General features: G+C 42.8%; 1 protein-coding gene across 1 annotated transcript in view; it reads right to left on the bottom strand.

Moving 5' to 3' along the window:
• The window catches only part of LOC136626337 (alpha-2-macroglobulin-like), a 79034-nt gene that overhangs the window by 9259 nt on the left and 47939 nt on the right, over positions 1–21836 (bottom strand). Inside the window, exons 16-26 of the mRNA XM_066601311.1 lie at positions 21216–21339; positions 18559–18677; positions 15326–15377; positions 13015–13098; positions 11886–12062; positions 10135–10210; positions 7747–7906; positions 6591–6665; positions 4832–4994; positions 2827–3047; positions 1223–1438 (exon numbers count right to left, since the gene is read on the bottom strand). Of these exons, the coding sequence (XP_066457408.1) occupies positions 1223–1438; positions 2827–3047; positions 4832–4994; positions 6591–6665; positions 7747–7906; positions 10135–10210; positions 11886–12062; positions 13015–13098; positions 15326–15377; positions 18559–18677; positions 21216–21339 (1467 nt within the window). The remainder of the gene's footprint in view (positions 1–1222; positions 1439–2826; positions 3048–4831; positions 4995–6590; positions 6666–7746; positions 7907–10134; positions 10211–11885; positions 12063–13014; positions 13099–15325; positions 15378–18558; positions 18678–21215; positions 21340–21836) is intronic.

The raw sequence follows: 21836 nt of genomic DNA, 5'->3' as shown, positions 1-21836 counted from the left end.
TTGTTTTTTATTTTAACACATTTTAGGATGAATTGCAGGTAAAGGCTTATATATTTAAGCCCTTACCGACAATTCATCCCGGGCTCGCCCGCAGCGCATTGCTTTCAATGGAGACGGCTGTATTGCCGTCTCCATTGAATGCACTGCGCTGGACAGCTCCGGCCCGTTTCTAATGAAACGCGGCTAGGAGCAGATTTTCGGGCGATTTGCGGGCGACTTGCGCGCACCGGTCACGCGATTTGCGGATGCGCATCCGTCATGCGATCCGCAAATCGCGCGAAAAAACGCCCGTCTGACTGAGCCCTAAGTTGTACTTTTAAATGGTACAATTAAAGATATCAGAAAATGTATCACCTGACTTGTAAACATTTTTAAGTGGGCTGAAATAGAAAAACAAATGCAATTGCCCCATTGTGGGGTTTTTTGTTATATTTTTTTTATTCTACAGGTCAGTACAGCTACAGTGATGACAATTTAATATAGCTTTTTAAAGTTTTACTAGTTCTAGAAAATTTAAAACCTGTACTTAAAAAAAAAAAAAAAAATTTGTTACCATATCCTGAAACCCCAAATTTTTTAATTTCTCCTCCAATGGAGCTGTGTGGGGGCTCGTGTTATGAGGAGCAAGCTGTAGTTTTTATTGATGGGGGTGGGGTGGGGAGATGGGTTGCTCAAAAAATGCAATTCTGTATTTCTATATTTTTTTCATGCAGGATATGTGCTATATTTAAATAATTCGGACTGTAACAGATGCAATGATACTAATTATGGGTTTTCTTACTTCATTTTTTTTGTTTGGATATAGTGGATATACATGTAGCTTTTAATACTTTTTTTTTAATACTTAAAATAAGTTTCAGAAAGTTTTTTAACTTTTTTTAGTCCCCAGGGAGGGCTTAATGGGCTGAAATACAAGGCAAGCCTAGGAGCCATAGGTCTCAGGCTGCAATTGAAACTTGCTTACATGCGATTCATCCTAGATGTTGCTTAAACAGTTTACACTGACACTGCACCTGCTTTATGTAAGCTCCAGATGCTGTGCCACCCTTCAGTAAGATGGTGTTGTCTGTGGTGAGTGGCTCAATTCGCCTTATGACAGAGCACCCATGGATGGAGGAGAGCGCCTTTCTATAGTTCACCTCAGGCAGCAGGGAAGCTATGTACTCCCCTGGCAGTACCGCATCGCATGTTCTACGCAAACACTCTAACATAATATGGTTACCTGCACCAGAACACAACCATTCCCATTGACGGTCACACTATAATTTCCGGGTATGTAGGGCAGAACTTGAGAATGCAGCAAGTATCTACTTCCAATGCCAAGGAGGAATTCTTTGACTAGTTGATCTCCATATTTGATTTGGACATCATTCATGGCATCTTCTTGGTAAACCAAAGCACCATAACCACTCATGGCTTGTAGAGCCACCATAGTGTCCTGATAAAGAGATGAAATTAAAGAATTACCAAGAATCAACTAAAAGATCCCAAATTTTTTTCTAGATTGGGTAAATAAATAAACATGTTGGAAAACATTGGTCATCTACATCAATATTACAAAGACAGTCTTTTTACAAAGTTACAATCTTCATTATCTTCAAAAAATCATAGAATCATAGAATGGTAGAGTTGGAAGGGACCTCCAGGGTCATCGGCTCCAACCCCCTGCTCAGTGCAGGATCACTAAATCATCACAGACAGATATTTGTCTAGCCTTTGTTTGAACACTTCCATTGAAGGAGAACTCACTACCTCCCGTGGTAACCTGTTCCACTCAATGATCACCTTGACTGTCAGAAAGTTTTTTCTAATATCTAATTTGTGTTTCCTCCCTTTCAGTTTCATCCCATTGCTTCTAGTCTTTCCTTGTGAAAATGAGAATAGGGCTGATCCCTCTGCAGTGTGAAAGCCCTTCAGATATTTGTAGACAGCTATTAAGTCTCCTCTCAGCCTTCTTTTTTGCAAGCTAAACATTCCCAGATCCTTTAACCGTTCCTCATAGGACATGATTTGCAGACCGCTCACCATCTTGGTAACTCTTCTCTGAACTTGCTCCAGTTTGTCTAGTGTTTTTTAAAGTGGGGTGCCCAGAACTGGACCCAGTATTCCAGATGAGGTCTGACTAAGGAAGAGTAGAGCGGGATAATGACCTCACGTGATCTAGACTCTATGCTTCTCTTAATACATCCCAGAATTGTGTTTGCCTTTTTGGCTGCTGCATCACATTGTTGACTCATGTTCAGTCTATGATCAATAAGTATAGTATGAGATACTTTGTCAAATGCTTTACTAAGATCAAGAAAAACTATATCCACCGCATTTCCCTGATCTTCACGTTCTAGTGAAGAACACTGAATGACATCATAGGGCTTCAACAAGAAGAAAGGGTCCTATTTATGCTACTTACTACCTGATGGGCATGTTGGGCAAATTTTTCAGGTTGTGTTCATCCCTTGCCCTAGTGTAGCTATAGCATCCTAGTATACTGTAGCTTGGAGCAACCATTGTTCCTATTTTTGAAATCTTGGCCAATACTCGTCAGTAGAAGCATGGTCCTCAATGGCATTGGCTAGTATTACAAAATTCCAGTATCTAATCTGCTTCTCTGTGAACTGTTAAAAATGGTTAGGCTCCGTAGCCATGATCTCACTGAAAAATGAAGCACCTCGTAGCTAAAAGCAAATTGCCCTCACAGAAACCTTACTGTTGCCTTTGCCTGCATTGGGAAGGACCAATGCAAGACTAGAATCTAGAAAGTAATAAGATGAAACATGCAACTATTGTATACAGTCATGAGACTTTTCCAATCTCTTCCCCAGGTATTACCGCTGTAGTACTGTATGATCCATGGGAATTCTGCTGCTGACATAACCAGAGAGCAATCTGAGACATGTAGGCGAGATCTGCAGGAGGTGGAAATTGTCCTGTGGTTAAACCACATAGTACATAGCCAGTGATCTCCACTTCTGCGGAAGCAGCACGAGGAGAGAAGATATAGGATGTTTTCGTGTTTGGTTTTTCGGGACGCTCCCAGTGAATGGTGCCGCCTGTAAGATATTAGGGAGACAGAGGAATACTTTGATGTTTGTAATGCGAACCATAGCACACTTTTAGTGAATGTTTTGTTAAAGCATGCTGGTATCTTATCAAACCCCTCGCCTCATGGTAATATATACTTTACAGGGTTGTGAATTGCAGTTCATTGTGTAGAAGAGAATTAATGTGTTTGTTCTTTGTAAATATTATAGATATTTTTTATCAACTTTTCTGGGTGCGGCCATATTTCAGACACACATTTCCTTAAAGTGGTTGTTTCATTGCAAACTATTGATGGCCTATCCTAAGCATAAGTCATCAATAGTAGATTGGCTGGGGTCCATTTCTTGGGACCCCCTGCTGATTAGCTGTTTGTCAGGCCAGCATGCTCCTGCACTGAGCGTATTTGTGCAAGAAACAGACAACTCCATTTTTACTGCACTGACCAGGCTTGGTATTGCAGACCAAGTCTCCCTTCATTTCAATGGGAATTTGGCCTGCAATACCAAGCCTGACCACTACAACAAGAACAGAACTGTCTGCTTCCTGCTGAGTTCAAATGCACTAGCCCAGTGAACAACTCATTGTCTGAGTCCCGGACAATGGACCCTCAGCCAATCATCTACTGATGACTTATCCTGAGGTAAGACCTTCAAAGGCTTACAACCAGACAACCACTTTAATGTATTATCTGTGTAGGGCATTTGTGCATTATGGTAACTGAAATGAATGGGAAGAAAATAGACAGAGAAATGTCTTAGTGTCATGGCATTGGTTGTGCTGTTGGACTAGCTGGGATGATTGATAGTCCAGTCAATCAGATTCATTCTAGGACAGGGTTACGGCCTGATGACTATACTGACTGTACTGTGCTAGAGAACCCCGTCTCTGAGATTGTTAGGAGCTTTGTTATACCAACTTTCTTAGTTTTAAGATCTTGGTTTTTGTACAGTAGTCGTCAGATAGTTCGGATTGGTTTTGCTCTCTATGCCATGGTTGTCCTTCTTGAGACGGGTGCGCCGCTTGAGGGACCGGTCCAGTTTAGATAACTCTGACATTTTGTTACTTTTGGTGCTCTATTCTTAGTAACTTTCAGTTTTGCTACCATCTGTTCTGTTAACCAGTCATAGCAGACGTGAGTCTAATCTCTCTGCCATAATGAGGCCGTGGTTATCCCTGGTAGGTCTATAGTCACTTACTGTTAAATTTCCAAAAATATCTGGAGATTTGTTTCAAACACCTAGTTATATCCTATCAGAGTAGCCATAGTGGGAAGGAGTTGTGTGAAGCCATGGTAGAGCATGCACATTGTCACGCTATACAACTCTTAGGCCTTCTTCAGACGAGTGTGGTGCTATAGCAGCGTGTAAACCACTTTTCTATAGCAACCAATAGGTTGCTATGGAAGCGCTCACATAGATCTTTACCAGTATTGAATCTGCGCTGGTAAAAAAGATAGGACAGCGAGTGCTGACTCGCCTGTCAGCTCCACGCTGCGGCACTGTCTATGGGGCTAACCACAGGCTCCCATGGGAGCCGCGGCAGCACTCTGCTCGCAGCACTGACATGTGAACACGCCGCTCCACGGAGCACGGAGCAGCTTGTTCATCACAGAATTCCTGCTTGTCAGCAGCGTGGTTTACATGCTGCTGTAGCAGCACGTAAACCGCACTCGTCTAAACGAGGCCTTAGGTGGTACAGACACAGTTTAATGTGATTGACAAGTACAAAAAGTGGCCAAGTAGCTAGCACTAGCTTGAGTAAATAGTAAGTACAACATACACTAGTACAGTACCTTCTTCAATCTGCAGTTCTTTTAACTTTTCAAACATGGCTTTGCTCCTCTCCTCATTCCCAGCCATGCGGAAGCAATAGAACAGCAAAGCTATATTGTAGATAGTTTGTTCTTTCCGAGATGCGGCATCCAGGAAATTCATGGCATCACGGAGCAGCGTGGGCTTTAAAAAAACATGAATGAGAACATAAAAACTTCATACAAGTGTTGCTTTTTGGCCTCAATTAAAGGGGCTATCCTAGGACATAGTATTCTGTAAAACTTCATTCAGCTTGCAGAATTAACATAACAGATTACATGCACACTCTTCCGCTCTTCCCCACCGTTGCCGGCTCACTGGACCCTGCAGGTCTTCACTACACAGTATAGTGATGACATCCATGATTAAAAAAAAAGGTCATGTGACCGCGGCAGCCAATCACCGGCTCTCTTCAGCTGGTGAATAGCTGCAGCAGTCATGTGACGCAATGTCGGGTTGTCATCACTTCCCTCCCGGAAGAAAGGTTTAGCAGGGCGGTGGCGGTGGAGCGCAGAAGGGTGAGTGTGTAGTCTGTTATTTTAATTTAATAGTGCAGACTCAGCAAAGTTTTACAGAATATTATATACCCAGATAACCCCTCTGAGGTGCCCCTTTACACTGGATGACTATCAGCCAAATAGTCACTCGAAAGAGCGAATGCAAACAACAGTTTTCCTGGGTAAACACAGCCACCAACAGGGTGACGAGCAAGAACTTGCTAACTAGTTGTTTCATTTCAGCTTACCAAAAAAAAAGTCACGGGTTGATCAAAAGTCGTCTGGTGTAAAGGGTTTGAACAATTTGAGAACAAATTTGCCTGGAGATCCCCTCTACCATCAATAGGTCAACCAAAAATAGGGAGCAACAATCACTCTGTGCGCTATTTTTCTAAGCGACTATCTGAAAGAGAGTTGCTCAGTGTAAGGGTACCTTAAGGACAATGTCCACAAGATCCACAAAACCAAGCCGCCTAGAGGGAAGCCTGGGCGTCCACACATGAATTAAAGCATGCAGATTTGATTTGCCGACCTTTGGTCAGGAAAACAAATGGCAGCACGCTCCATTTCAGTGTGGTTCCCATACGGACGGCTTCCATTGAAGTCAATGGAAGGTGTCTGAAGTTGAATTGCAGATGGGCCATGGATTCTGCAGGAAAGCAAGCGTTTAAAAAAAAAACTGCACTGTGCATGTGCGGCGCGGCGGCCGGCGCTTCCACACACATCCACAGTGAAGCAAATAGAAGACCCGGACAGGCACGCAGAAGACCCAGATGGATAAGCAGTGTTCTTGGCCATAGGCAGGGTTAGAATCCGCTGTGGGCTCCCGCATCTGTAATCCGATCTGCCCGTGTACATTGGGCCTTAGTCACAGTATTCGTAAAGTATCTTAAGTTACGGCATTTGTAGTCGGCAGCAGTAAATTATAAGACTGCCTTCACCTCTGCACTGGAACTTCTAGTCGGAGGCTCCATCGCAGTTGCAGCACAAAGTCCTGGAAGAAATAGCGCTGCATGCAGAACTCTCTTTTGGTGAAATGCCGGGCAGCTGAGCGAAAACCTCACGGACTCCATTATAGTCAATGTGGTCTGTTTGGCGCTGTTCAGTTCTGTCATAGGATGGATCTGTTTGGCCAAGGGATTTCATTTCCTACTCCCTGAACGGAACAGGAAACTGGAATCCCCGATGCAGATGTGAAGGCAGCCTACACCCATTAATGTATTAGGTAAATATATTTACTTACATTGAAAGCATATCTGCCCTGGAGAAAAACCACGGTTGCTATCGCTGTAAAGCTGACATCATCTTCAGCACCGCCCTGAGGAAAGAATTAAAATGTGAATGATTCTCTAAATTTGTGGTTTGTCAGCTGGTGGATCAAGATTTTGGATCCAAAGCTTAAAAAAAGCTACATAATACAGATCATGTTGTTACTATTCATTTCCATTTGTACAACTTCTCTTGTGCTGCACCTCTTCTCTGGAAAGCTGTTGCGTATTCCTTTTCCTATGTAAACTTTCTCCATGTCCATCCTTTTCTCCCACACATCCTATTAGGGCATAGTAACATCACAGAGGGTTCCTCTCTGCACTGAACCACCCCCAGCCCCCCTATAAACTAACAGAGTAGGACAGCAAACTAAGCGTGGCTTTCACTCTGCTCTGGTTTCATGGCCAGCAAATGAAAGGGTTGTCCAGCTTCAAACTAATAATGATTTATTGTCAGGATAGGCTATCAATAGTAGATTAGCAGGGGTTCGCCTCCTGGGACCTCCACTAATCAGCTATTTTGCCAGGATGATGCGCCTGGGCACTGAGATGATTTCTGTAGGAAGCAGCACACTCCGTTCCCATTGCAGTGGCCAAGCTTGGTATTACAGGCAAAGTTCTGATTCACTTCAGTGGTAGCTATGCATGTAATACCAAGCCTGACCACTGCAGTGGGAACGGAGCTGTCTGCTTTCTTCACATATCAGCTCAGTGCACAAACACATTGACCTCATGAACAGCTGATCAGTGGGGTTGCCGGCCAATGGACTCCTGCCGATTTAATATTGATGGCCTATCCTGAGGATAGACCATCAGTAGTTTAAATTTAGATAACCCCTTTAAACTGAATAGGTAGCTGCTACATGGTGCGAAAAAACTCCACCTGGTGAAAACAGCTTATGACCAGGGTTTGCAGGAGACAGATCCTCATGGGTTTGATTTTGGTTCTGGTCTAACTTTTGGTTCTGACTTCGCCTTCTGGACTTCCAGTCTAATAGTTTCTTGTGCTAACTACAGCCATATACTTGACTTCACCGCCAATTAGAATAGGCATAAGTAGAAAATCTAAAATAATTTATGAATATGCAACCTGGATATCATTCAAAATCATTGACAGCGTCCTTCATATACCTTCAGTGCATCATTAAACAGTGTCCCTTTTGGTTTGAAAGCCCCAGTGACCTTGTCCTTCAATCCTTCTACAAACAGTGCAGCTTGATTTAATACTGTGGTGTCAACGAAGGTGTTCGGCTTAATACGCTGGAGGGTGTCCAATGTTAAGACAGTCAACCTGAATATAAAATACATATAGGAAATGGATTTAAAGGTTAAAGGGGATGTCCAGCTCATAAAACGCACCTGATACATCCTATTAGTAAAGTCCTTTTGCAGGGCGTTCTGTACTTTTCAATGTTACCATAAAATGTGTTGTAAAAGTGGTGCACAATGGGAAGAAACACAATTTCACCATCTTTAGGGGTGTTTTTATGGCGTTCATGATGCAGTCATAATTAAATGTAAAGGTTGTTTTGTGGGTCCATATGATTACACTATTACCAAGTTTTTTTACATAGTACTGTTAAAAAAACTAAAATACCTTCAAAAGAAAATTACTTTGTGTCGCCAGCATTAGATCACCATGACATTTTTAGTTTTCTGTCAATGCGGCTGTGAGAGGACTCGTTTTTTTTTAAGAGCAAGCTGCAGTTTTTATTGGTACCATTCTGGGGTATATACAAACTTTTCTGTTGTGCCGCCTCTAGCTTGGATACAAGATGTGATATGGCCATGGAGGCTCTAGTACCCTGTTGTACCGCCTCTAGCTTGGATATAAGATGTGATACAGGCAGGCATGGAGGCTCTAGTACCCTGTTGTATTGCCTCTAGCTTGTATACAAGATGTGATACGGGGGTCATGGAGGCTCTAGTACCCTGTTGTAGCACCTCTAGCTTGGATACAAGATGAGATATGGGTGGGCATGGAGGCTCTAGTACCCTGTTGTAGCACCTCTAGCTTGGATACAAGATGAGATACGGGTGGGCATGGAGGCTCTAATACCCTGTTGTACCACCTGTAGCCTGTATGCAAGATGTGACACGGGCAGGGAGGCTCTAGCACCCTGTTGTACCACCTCTAGCTTGGATACAAGATGAGATACGGGTGGGCATGGAGGCTCTAGTACCCTGTTGTACCACCTCTAGCTTGGATACAAGATGAGATATGGGCATGGAGGCTCTAGTACCCTGTTGTACCACCTCTAGCTTGGATACAAGATGTGATACAGGCAGGCATGGAGGCTCTAGTACCCTGTTGTACCGCCACTAGCTTGGATACAAGATGTGATATGGGCGGACATGGAGGCTCTAGTACCCTGTTGTACCACCTCTAGCTTGGAAACAAGATGTGATACGGGGGGCATGGAGGCTCTAGTACCCTGTTGTACCACCTCTAGCTTGGATGCAAGATGAGATACGGGTGGGCATGGAGGCTCTAGTACCCTGTTGTACCACCTCTAGCTTGGATACAAGATGTGATACAGGCAGGCATGGAGGCTCTAGTACCCTGTTGTACCGCCACTAGCTTGGATACAAGATGTGATACGGGCGGACATGGAGGCTCTAGTACCCTGTTGTACCACCTCTAGCTTGGAAACAAGATGTGATACGGGGGGCATGGAGGCTCTAGTACCCTGTTGTACCACCTCTAGCTTGGATGCAAGATGAGATACGGGTGGGCATGGAGGCTCTAGTACCCTGTTGTACTGCCTCCAGCTTGGATACAAGATGTGATACAGGCGGACATGGAAGCTTTAGTACCCTGTTGTATCACCTCTAGCTTGTATACAAGATGTGATACGGGGGTCATGGAGGCTCTACTACCCTGTTGTACCACCTCTAGCTTGGATGCAAGATGTGATACAGGCAGGCATGGAGGCTCTAGTACCCTGTTGTACCACCTCTAGCTTGGATAGAAGATGTGATACGGGCGGACATGGAGGCTCTAGTACCCTGTTGTACTGCCTCCAGCTTGGATACAAGATGTGATACGGACGGGCATGGTGACAAGACCATTCATCTGATGACCGCAACTCACTTCATATACATATCTGAGATAGAACTGCAGGACTGGTTTTGTAGCAAAATGGAAACTCCTTCTAGGAGCTGAATTTTTTTTTTTACAAAGACTGCATCTAGAAATTTTGGGGGACATTCTGGGGTGGAATGGGGGACGGGGCTTAGAATTTTGAATTCTGAGTTCAATTTTTCTGCAAGTATGGAAGGGATGCCTAGGATAAAACATTGTAGGGCCAAATAAATCTTAGGGCTTTTTTTAAACACGATTGTCAATGGGACTTACTAACGTTAAAACGCATCGCAAGTTTGTGCTTTGTGATTTTTTGCAATGCGTTTTTAACATTAGAAAGTCCCATTGACAGTCGCATGAAAAAAAACGCAACAATATCACAGCATTAAAAAAATGCAAGTGGGTAGAAGCCCTTAGTGTGTGAAGAGCCTTACCATGCACTTCCTTGCTTCCCTTCAAAAGCGCTGAAACTGCCATCCTGGTTTCTGAAGCGGAGCTGGTTCCTGTAGCCTTCAAAATAAAAATCAGGATGGTGACTGGTTTTTTGCGAGAGTCGGCTTTTGAAAACAATGCACATTGCATAATTAGCTCAGACAATGTGATGGCGACTATCCAGGGCCGTCTATTCCCTGTCTGGGCTCGCTTGTTGCAAGCTGTCTACATTTGCTCAAGAAAAGTGTCAATTTATAAGGCAAATGCAGGATTTAACCCCTTGTACTCCCTGGGTAAGAAGGGTTTCCCATGAATTGGCATACAGCTACGTCCTGTAGATGGCACAAGCTCAGAAGTAGAGCAGGCTATAACTGACAGATGGCTTCCTGCTTTAACTGCAGGGATCAGTGAGAACATCAATCCCCGCTTTTAGCCCCCTGCATGCTGCAATCGATGTTGATCGTAGTATATGAAAGGTACACAGAGGGAGGGCACTCCTTCTGCAATGTTATTGGCCCTTCACCATGTAATTGCAAAAGGCTGATCTGTTGCCATGGCAAGCAGATGCCAGTCAATGGTATCTGGGTCTACCATCCCTGTGATTGCTATAAGCCATAATGCATTGCAGTACGGAAGTACTGCAGTGTATTAGAAGTGAGATCACAGCATCACACAGAGGCGTAACTTGAAGCTCCTGGGCCCCAATGCAAAACCTGTAACAGGGCCCCCAACTATAATGCTTTACTCATAGTACTGGGATCCCTATATGGAGAAGAGAGGCCTTATGGGCCCCCTAAGGATCTTGGGCCCGGGTGCAACCGCATCCCCTGCATCCTCTATAGTTACGCCCCTGGCATCACAGGTTCAAGTCCCCTACAGGGACATACAAAAAAATGTAAAAAAAGACAGATCTGTGAAGGCTCCTTTTTTGCGTAATGAGCTTTAGTTTTTAAAGCTACCCTTTTGGGATACATGCAACATTTTTGCACACTGTTACATTGTTTTTAGGTAGGCAAAATGAACAAAAACAGCATTTTGTCTTTGTTTTTTAACTTCTCTTTTACAGTGTTCACTGTACAGAATAAAAATACATTCAATTTATTGTACAGGTTGTTATGGATGAGGCCAAACCAATTATGTACTTTACTAACTTATTTTTGTACAAAAAAAGATTTTTTTTTTGTCCCCGTAGGGACTTGGACATGTGATACTATGAACACTGTGATACTACACTGTGATACCAAATTGCTGTATATTATCTCTCTTCTTCAATGGTACCAGCCATGGCCAAGCTGGAGATTACTGTTAGGGTCTTTTGATACAGGACATGTCGGGGGCAGATGCCCTACAGGTTGTCCTAGCGATGATCGGTCCCATGATTTCACACAGAAGCAAGAATTGCTCAGTGAATGGAGGTGGAGCGGCACTGGGATCGTTCCAGCACACCCGCCTCTATTTCACAATAAACAGGCAGTTGTTCATAGACGTATGACTGCCTGTTTACACGGGCCAATTCGATGTTCGTTTTTCAGGCATGCATAAGCTGAACGACGAACCATCTATATCATGTAAACTTCAGGCATTTGCAGGCACCACTCTGCTCCCATGTACATCATGGAGCGGGAAGGGGTTAAGGTCCTTTTATTTCCATTTTGTTTTACATTACATCATTTTTAAGCTTTTCTGTTTTTGTGGCAATTTTTGACCTGTTGGTTGAAGGAAAGTTCGAGTGATCATAAAGCAGGTATATTACCATTCCCCATGAGCTGCACAGCTTTGGATTTAGTCTCTTCCAGCAGACGACCGGTTTTATTCAGGTAATCAACAACTACGGGTATTATCATCAATGTCGCAAGATTCTGTTCACCGCATCCTGTGGGCTCACGGATCAAAGACTCTGGGTTGATCAAAGCCCGACCCAAAATGTCTCCTGTGAAGATAAGTAGAGCATTGGTTGGAGCAGATTATATTCTGTCATGCATGGTACAGCAGAGGCCAATGTGAATGAGCGGGTAAACTTTGGGCAATCCCTACTTGTTAGAAGCTTCGCTTGACAATAAGCCGATCGTAAAGTATCCCCTTGCTGAGACCCCCAGTAATCAGCTGTTATCTGTGGGTAAACTTGGCAGTAAGTGCTTAATTTCTCTGCAGCGCCTCTGCAGGGAAAATGAAGCATTACATAGTTCCTATTCACATCAATGGGTTGCCTGTATAGTGCAGGACAGGACAGGTCCTCCAGAAAAAGACGCTCTTTGAAGGACTCTCCATTCTGTTTAAGGGATGAAGATCCTGAACAGAGAACCCCTCTCCATTAATTCCGAATTCCCTAAAAGGGATATGAAATGGGCTTTCTGGACAAACCTTATAAGGACACATAGCTAAGCAAATCTGCCACTCTAGAACCTGAAGAAGGTGAGTAAAATCCTTTGTGGGCATTGGTATACATAGAAGAGAGTGGCTCTAATAGAAAACATCTGTGTCATTGTGGTGCCGGGATTGCCACCCAATAGCAGTGGGGATAAGACCAATCAGGGCTGCCCCCAGTGGACCCCATAGGAGCTGCATGAGCCTCTATAATATGTATGCCCTTGCAAGTGGGAGCTGAAATGGTGACCAGACAATAGGATGGTACAATTCAACTTGTCAATAGGATATGTCCCTACATACCATTACAATAGAGAATGTTAACACCCAGTTGTCAATGTTCTTATACATTACCAGGGGGACTGACAGAGGAGTGGCACAATGCAGAGCTCAGAAACGCCAGACCTGTCACCTCTCCTTCTGGGAGTTGTAGTCTGGCAACAGCTGGAGATCCACAGATTAGTAGTCTACTGCCCAACTACCTGATATTGTCCTTCGGGAAAAACATCCATACTCACCTATTACGTGAATTTTTGCTTTTACAGAATTTTTCACAGTGTTTTCAGGTGGAGTGATGTTGATGAGAGTCACTGACTCTGTACCTGAAACATAATAAGTATGTGTTTATCCAAGTATGTAGCTGTATATGTATGCAGGTGTTTATGTGTTGTTATATATATCTATATATCAGTGGTTATAGGGGTTGTACCAAAATTGACTATTAACACCTATCCACACGATAAGTGATATTATCCCGCTGGGTGGGAGTCTCACCTCTGAGGCCCCCACTGATCCTAAGAACAGAGGATCCGTCTAGCAAAAAAGGATTTATTCATTGTCTATTAGCTGGACGTCAGTGCTAGAAGTCACACTATATGCGTTTGCAACAGTAATAGATATACTGTGCACAAACCACTGTATGACAGGTACCAGACAAAAGTATGGAAACATCGTACGAAATGAATGTCTTAAAATCAGTCTCTACATGTCTTATTAAAATAATGTATAATCCCATGTAACTTAAGTGGAGGTAATATGACACAGATGCTGCCGGGAAGATGTGAACACCTGCCCAAGCAACAAGTTTCCATTGGTCAAGGGTTTGAGCAGAGGCATAACTTAAAGCTTCTGAGCCCCAATGCAAAATGTATAAAATCACAGAGGTGAGGGAAACAACAAAGACATTATTCACTGAAAAAGCCAAAAATACAATACCTGAAGGTCTGCAAAGCAGACACGGTCGCCATAGGCACGATCGCCATAAGGCAGGCACAATCGCCACCGACACAATCGCCGTAGGGCAGGCGCAATAGCCATAAGCCCTGAAGATATGCAGTCAGCCAGACAATAATGTGGAGGAGCAGCTTGTTCTTGGCAACAATGTGTAACAGGGCCCCCAGCAGTGCCCCAGTGGTAATAGTGACCCGCAGAGCGGCCCCAACAGTAATAGTGACATCCCACAGCGGCCCCACTAATAATAGTGACATTCCACAACAGTTCTAGTAGTAAAAGTGACATCCCACAGCGGCCCCAGTAGTATTAGTGTCCTCCACAGTGGCCCCCAGTAGTAATAGTGACATCCCACATTGGCCCCTGTAGCAACAATGTTCTCAACAGCGGCCTCAGTAGTAATAGTGACATCCCACAGCAGCCCTAGTAGTAATAGTGACATTCCATAGCGGCCCCAGTAGTAATAGTGTCATCCCAAAGCAGCCCCAGTATTAATAGTGATATCCCACAGTGGCCCCAGTAGTAATGCTATTACCACTGGGGCCAATATATGGGACACTATTACTAATAGTATCCCCTATATCAGCCCCGGTAGTGATAGTGCCCCCCTGAGACCCATATACTTCCCCCCTCCTCATGGAAGCGCCGCTCTTCATCTGCTGCTAATCCCAGATGCACACTGTGACGTTAGTTTGTGCTGCCGGACACCTTCTGCCCGTGCTGTTGTGGAGCCATGGAGGAGACATCAGGGGAGGAGGATCCCAGCTGCACACTGATGTCATAGTGTGCACCAGGATCAGCATCGCTAGCAGCACTACTGAGTAAATTCCTGCAAGGGAGCCGCGGCACCCCTGCCAGTATTCACAACCATGGTGAGTGGCCAACGGCGCGCACGCAAGCAGGGGGGGCTCTGCGTGCCGCCTCTAGCATGCATGCCTTAGGTTCGCCACCACTGTCCTATAGTTATGCACCTGGGTCTGAGCCACTCAGCTGCTGTTACCAGCTGGCCCCCAAAACCACCCAGAGCAGGGCAAGAGGTGAAGTAAACACAAATTTGGCAGGAAAGCTCTCAGCTCAGTGCTAATGGTTAAAATCCAAAGCATTTTGTATGATGTTTCCATACTTTTGTCCATCCTTTGTACATGGGCAATTTTATGACATGAGTTTTGCACATTGAGAGACGCAGAAAAGTCGCACAAAAATAGAAAACAATTTTTTTTGCAATTGGCCTGTTCACATGGCCAAATTCTCTCTTGCAGCCATGCTGCGATACGAAAAAAACTACAGCATGTTCTGTTTTCCTGCGAGTCCGCAGAAATCACACCCATTATTTCCAATGGGTGGGTAAAAAAAAAAAGAAAAATCGCATCACAGTCGCATGTGAATGCAAGTTCTATGCAAGTGTGATGCGATTTAGAACTTTTCCTATAGAAAATAAATGCTTGCATATTTAGCAATGCGATTTTCTGGCAAATCATATCGCACTGCATTAAATAGAAAAAAAAAAGTCACAATTTATATATACCGACAATATCGGTCTGAGCTTCTGAAAGCTCTATGTTCTATGTTCGAAATCTAGAGACACATATCAGCTCTCACCTTTTACACAGACGTAGAGGCTTTTGGTTACTTCATGCCGTATCCCCTCAGGCTGAAATAAAGGGTTAAAATACAACAACATTAAACCAAATAGTCTACGTAGGGCAAATTCATGACCGAAAGTCATATGTATGAAGCCACAAATACATTAAAAAGGGGGCGGGGCTTAAGTGCTGCGTCAAGTATGACTCATTTATGAACGTTTCTGCTAGTAGACAGGGTCTGAACTGGCATTTTCAGTCTACATGACATTTATCAGCAGGATGCCTCCCCCCCCCCCATGATGAATCAGGCGCATGCTACACAGTAGAGAGCGCACAACTCGCCATTATTAATAAATCTACTGCCCTAGTTTCGCTAATCTCTTCAAATGAGGAGATGAAATCTGCATTGGGAAAATACGTTGCGCTGATTTGCGCACAAAAACACATACGCCCATGTGAAGCCGCTCTAAGAGATGAGAAAAAGTCTAAATTCGGAGAGAAAAAAAATAACTTAATTCTGAGAAAAAAGTCCGCTCACTGAGATGAAAAAAAAACTCAAATTTTTTAAATTTAAAAAGTCAATTTTGAAAGAAAAATATGAGAAAGCTAGGATTTCAAAAATCTGAATTCTGAGAGAAAAAAGCCATAATTTTTTTATTTTTCCGTCGACGCGGCTGTATAAGGGCTTGTTTTCTGCGTGGCGAGCTGTAGTTTTTATCGGTGCCCCTTTTGGGTACATAGACTATATCGTAAAACTTTTATTATTTTTTTTATGATAACAGGGAGAGAAAACGTATCAATTCTGCCATTTTCTTTTTTTTTTACAGCGTTAATCATGCAGCATAAATGACGCAATACATTTTTTCAGCGGGCCGGTACGATTACAACGATACCAAAATTCTTATATTTTTTAAAGTTTTTCCACTTTTCTGCAATAAAAACCCTTTTTTGGAAATCTTTTTTTTTTCTTTATCACTGCATTCAAAGTCCTGTAACTTTTTTATTTTTCAATGTACGGAGCTCTGTGAGGGCTTATGTTTTGCGAGACGAGCTGTGGTTTTTACTGGTACCATTTTGGGGAATATACAACTTTTTAGATCACTTTTATTGCATTTCTTGGGAGGCAAAATACTAAAAATTAGCATTTTGCCTCTGTTTTTTACCGTTGTTTCTTTACGCTTTTTGCCGTTCAGAAAAGCATATTCAACTTATTGAACACATCGTTACGGATGCGTCGATACCAAATATGTGCCATTTTAGTTTTTTTTTTACCTTTTTTATGTTAATATGAGAAAAAGCATTAAAAAAGTTTTTTACTTTTTTTTTACATTTTTCTTTTTTAGACATTTTTATTATCCTTTTTTTTTACACCATCTATGTCCCTCTGGGGGACTTAAAGCACAGCACCGATGATCACTGTGATAAGGCATGGCTGGACTTCTGTCCGGCCATGACTTATCGCTTATACAGTGATCATAGGCTCTGGCAACACAGGACGTCAGTATCTGGTGTCCTGTTGCCATGGCAAGCAGCTGGGCTCTCTGCGATTATATCTTGGGAGTGTGCTCCCTCTGTGAACCCTTCCCATGCTGCGATCTACATAGATCGCGGCAGGGAAGGGGTTAACAGTGGGAGGCCGACTCCTGCTGCGGGATAGCGCAATATCTGTCCTGATTGCGGGAAGTACTCCGCTCCCATGATGGAGGGAAGGGGTTAAATAAAAAAGGCAAAAATTAGAGAAAAAAAATCTTGACTTGTGAAAGGAATAAAATTAGAATGATGTAATTAAAAACTATAATATGAAAAGTCAGAATTCTGAGAAAAATATTGAACATAATTTTTGAATTCTGTAAGAATTAAAGCTAAGGGCTCAGCTTAGGGCTCTGACCTAAGCTTAGGGCTCAGTCAGACGAGCGGATATACGTGCGTTTTTCGGCACGGGAAAAAACCGCACCGCATGTGCTCGAAAAAATCTGCATGACCACGTCTATTGCCACCCAATTGTTCTATCTTTGGTAGGTGCAGATTTTTTCGAGAAAAAAGAAAAGATTTCTGCAAAAAAAAATCTTGAATTCTGAAAGAAAAAAAAAATCTAAATTCTGGGATTAAAAACTTAATTCTGTAAAGTGTTGACTGTGTGACTGGGACATTGCTTTATATTCTTTTTTCTGGTTATTTAAAAAAATATTTTTCAACAATTATAGTTGTAGAAAAAACCTTATTTCTAAGATTTAAAAAAAAAATCTGAATTCTGAGGTAAAAAATAGAATCCAGTGTAAATAAATCTTGAGATTAATAATATTTATCTTGAGATAAAAGTCAGAATTCAGATTCTTTTTTTATCTGATTTCTGAGAAAAGAAAAAGCTGAATTCTGAGGGGGAAAAGACTGATTTCTGGGATCAGAAAAGAAACTTAATTCTTTGTTAAAAAGTCAGATCTCTTAGAGTTAAAAAATCTGATTTCTAAGAGAAAACAATTTTATAAAACTGTTGCGATAAAAGGAGTGGATAAAACTCAAGATCCACATTATGGTACAAGTTGGTGTAGACTAGAGATGAGCGAGCACCCAAATGCTCGGGTCCGCGTTATTGGAGTCGAGCTATTCGTAAAATTCGAGAGCTCTACTCAAGTAACGAACCCCATTGACTACAATGGGAGACTGGAGCATTTTTGTATGTGGTACACCGAGTCCCAAGCTTTTTTTCTCTCCTTGGTTCGTATCTTTCTCTCTTTCTCTCTCCCCTGCCTGCTAGACAAAAAAATTTGCCATTGACGCATGCTGCATTGTGGCAGGGAGGGGCCAAAGCAGACACGTCACAGGGGGAGGAGCCAAAACCTGGGGGGGGGGTCGAACACCCCTTGATGCTCGTTCGAGTAGTGAGCACCATCGAGTACGCTAATACTCGAATGAGCATCAAGCTCGGCAGAGTACGTTCGCTCAACTCTAGTGTAGACCTATGCCAGCCATGAGATGGCATAAGAGAAATATATCTAACTTGCTGAGTCACCAAATACAGTATATTAAGTCATATGAGCTATTTTAATGAACTTGCAACAATTTGCACCATTTTTAAATTCATTCCTCATACAGAACTATTGATATGACATTTCCCTTAAGGCTCCAGCCATCACAGACAGACACAAGGACAACTCAAAACATGAAACCTCTTGATCCACATGCATGCTGCAATAACTTAGAATCAGGGGTCCACCAGAGTCCCTCATTGTCCAATCACATCCACCTCACCTCTACAATGATTTCTCGTACAACAGTATCTTTACGGGATGGCTGGTTAGGATCAGCTGGACCTTCGCATGTGTCTCCGATATGAACAGTTTCGCTTGTCACAGTGATTTTGACCACACCTGCGAAGAGGTAGCCAAGTTGCAAAGTTACAGGTTGAGTAGACTGTATTGTAACACAAGAGATTTTATACCTTCTGCCATGATAATTTTTAGGATGGTTTTACACGTGCCGTTTTGGTGCAGTTCTTTAAGACCTTGCCAGGAGTGAGTCCTAAAGTGTGGAAAGGTATAATTCCCCCCTAATTTTGGCTTAACATTGGACAAATCCATGTGCAGCCAGCCGACGTGAAAACAGCGCTGAGAATTGATTCGAAAATTTGTTTTCTTTTGTATCATGGATTTCAAAATAATTTCTGTAGCACTCAATAGAATGCTTAAATAGTGTGGATTCCTCTGCAGATTTGGCCATGGAATCCACCGAATGAACATGGCATTATATCAAAATACTAACGACCACCATGCTCCGCCTATGATCGAATGACAGTGACATCATCAATCAACATACAGAGCCTGACAGCAGCCATGTGTTTACAGGACCTGTAATGATGTCACCGTCATGTGATCAGTCACCTAGGCTCTGTGTCCATGAGATAGTTACATGCTCTGCTCCTACTCACATGATGGTGATGGTCCTTCATCCCTGTGCAGATTACGGGTGTTCTACATCCCCTACAAACCCACACAGCCTCAGTTGTTATGGAATACTAACAACCACCTGTCTGTAAGTGAGTGACTGTGTCAGTTACATGTGAATATGCCACCGTTATGGGATCAGTCAACGGGGCTCTAAACTTTATTAAAAACCTTCAGAGCTGGACAGTAGCCATGTGCAGACAGGACATGTAATGATGTAATCGTCATTTCAGTCATCTGTGTGGGAGAAGTCCAGAGTCACATGAAGAGGGGGTGATCAGTGTGTGCAAGACTCTGCTGTGCTGGTTTATGATCCCTGTTGTATGGGATGAAAAATGTATGTAGCAGAGCTGCATGTGAAGTATATGTAGCAGAGCTTTGTGTGTGTGACGTGTATGTACCAGAGCTGTGTTGTGTGACGTGCATATAGCAGAGCTGTGTGTGTGTGACGTGCATGTAGCAGAGCTGTGTGGTGCATTGCGCCAGCATGAACATTGGTACTATAATTTCCTAAGAATTGCTAGTCTATCTATAAGCAATATAGTAATTGTTTTCTTAGATAGAAAATTAGATGGTCAATTGTATATAAAGTACAGTTTTTTTGAAAGTTACAGTTCTATAAATGCCCTTGGGTTGGGATGTTACAAAAGGAATACTAGGGGTGTGTTCACACATTGTGAAATTGTTGCAGAATTTTGGCTGGGGAATGTGCTCCAAACTTCTGCAACAAAAGTACAGAACAGTTTTAGTAAATGGGGCTTTAAGAAACAACATTTCCTCACATAAGAAGATATATGTAGAGGATTCCTCCAGTCATCCTGCAGATTTTCAAATCCATGGCATTGTCTATCTGTAGTGGAAATGTAGTGGACTTCCACTGCAAACTTTATTCATTGCAATGCAGTGAGCGAAATCCACGACTCATTCTGCAACAAAATCTGCAACAGTCATACACGGATTTCATTGCAGGTCTACCTTAGGCTAGAGCATCAATATCTGATTAGTGAGGCGTTCGAATCACAGCATCCCCACCGGTTAACTGAATGATTATTAGGATAGTGCTATATAGCCGGTTGTGGCCATATCTTGGACTGAAGCTTGGCACTATTCACCTGAATGGAACTAAGCTGCAGTGAACTACAGGCAGTACCAGGCACAACCATTACCAAGCTTATGTTACTTGGTAAAGAGTGAAAAAGATGTGGCTCCAGAGAGCTTCATTCAGTTGATTGGTGATGGCGTCGAATTTTAGCACCCCCATTATTCAGATCTCAATAGCTTATCCTAAGGATAGGCCATCAATATTATAGTTCCTTAAAACTCCTGTAACCACAAAGAGACATTACTCAAAGAGACATTACTTTAGTTCTAGTTGACACAACATTCCCACAAAGGGCTTGGTGCTAGTTTGTCCCCTCACCCTATACCATATATGAGAGAAGGGCATCATGACTCTTGAGCTGATTCTTCACGTTGCTCAGCAGAGCATTGGGAAGACAAAGCCTTAAAAGATTGGGATGGTGGATGAGGTTAACCTGGGCTACTGCCTCCTTACCAATGGGCTCCAGAGTTGTTGCCCGCTCTGCCTCTATACTACATACAGTATGCCATTTATTATAGATCTGTCTAGTCTTTTGAGCTATCTATGGTCACATTTTTATCCTTTCACTTTATGATCATTTGTATGAGTCTGATTTAAGATCCTGATTAAGGGTGGAACTGCCCAACTCTCTCAAATCATATCCAAACTTTTCAAATGGATCTACACTACAAAGGTTCTTCTTTAGAAGGGAAATTCAGACCGGCTACTATAACAATTTGTTCTAAGCTGATTAGGTCTGACCTAAATGAGTCTTCATACTAGGAGAGATCACCACAATAGAGAATCATTGAAAAAATACTCTGAATTTCATAGTTTTAGATCAAGTCCTGACCTGGAACGGATTTGCATACACTGTAACTTACCCAGTGATTTGGCACCAATTTTAAAGGAGTACGAAGCTCTCTCCCTGGAGCAAATACATTTTATGCACCCTTCATCCATTGGCTCTACTGTATAGTGCTGAGAAGGTTCTACTGTTGTGTTAACCTACACAAAGATAGAAATAATGGAATAACAATGGATGGGTGCGCTGCAAGAGTTTACTTATTTACTGTTTGGTACTGAACCTGAAAGCAAGAAACTATACCTATAATAGATAAGATTCTATTAAAGAGGACCTATTATGTCCTTATCATGTCCACTTACTCTATCGCAGCCTTCCTTTGGTTCATACTCACCCTTGTTCCCTGGTACAGACTGTTCTTAAATGTGGTTCCTGAAATTTGGAATGTGTCAAGTAGGAGGTCCCCATTGCTCACTGGTAATCAAGTCTGACCTCACCCATTGACAGTGAGTGGTGGGGACTGCCCACTTGACATACTAACAGTGACAAAAGCCGAATATAAAAAGAGCCTTTAAGATAAAACGGGGGTGAGCATAAACAAAAGAAAGACATTGTTGGAACCAATGGGGCTGTGCTGCCAAGCTACACAACCCGACACTTCTGACATGAGGATGTGTCAGGTTAGCCTTAAGTAAAAAAG

The sequence above is a fragment of the Eleutherodactylus coqui genome, chromosome 4, assembly GCF_035609145.1.
Source record: "Eleutherodactylus coqui strain aEleCoq1 chromosome 4, aEleCoq1.hap1, whole genome shotgun sequence".
Classification (NCBI taxonomy): domain Eukaryota; kingdom Metazoa; phylum Chordata; class Amphibia; order Anura; family Eleutherodactylidae; genus Eleutherodactylus; species Eleutherodactylus coqui.
Note: the sequence above shows the minus strand (reverse complement) of the source record. Positions and strands in the feature narration are given on the sequence as shown.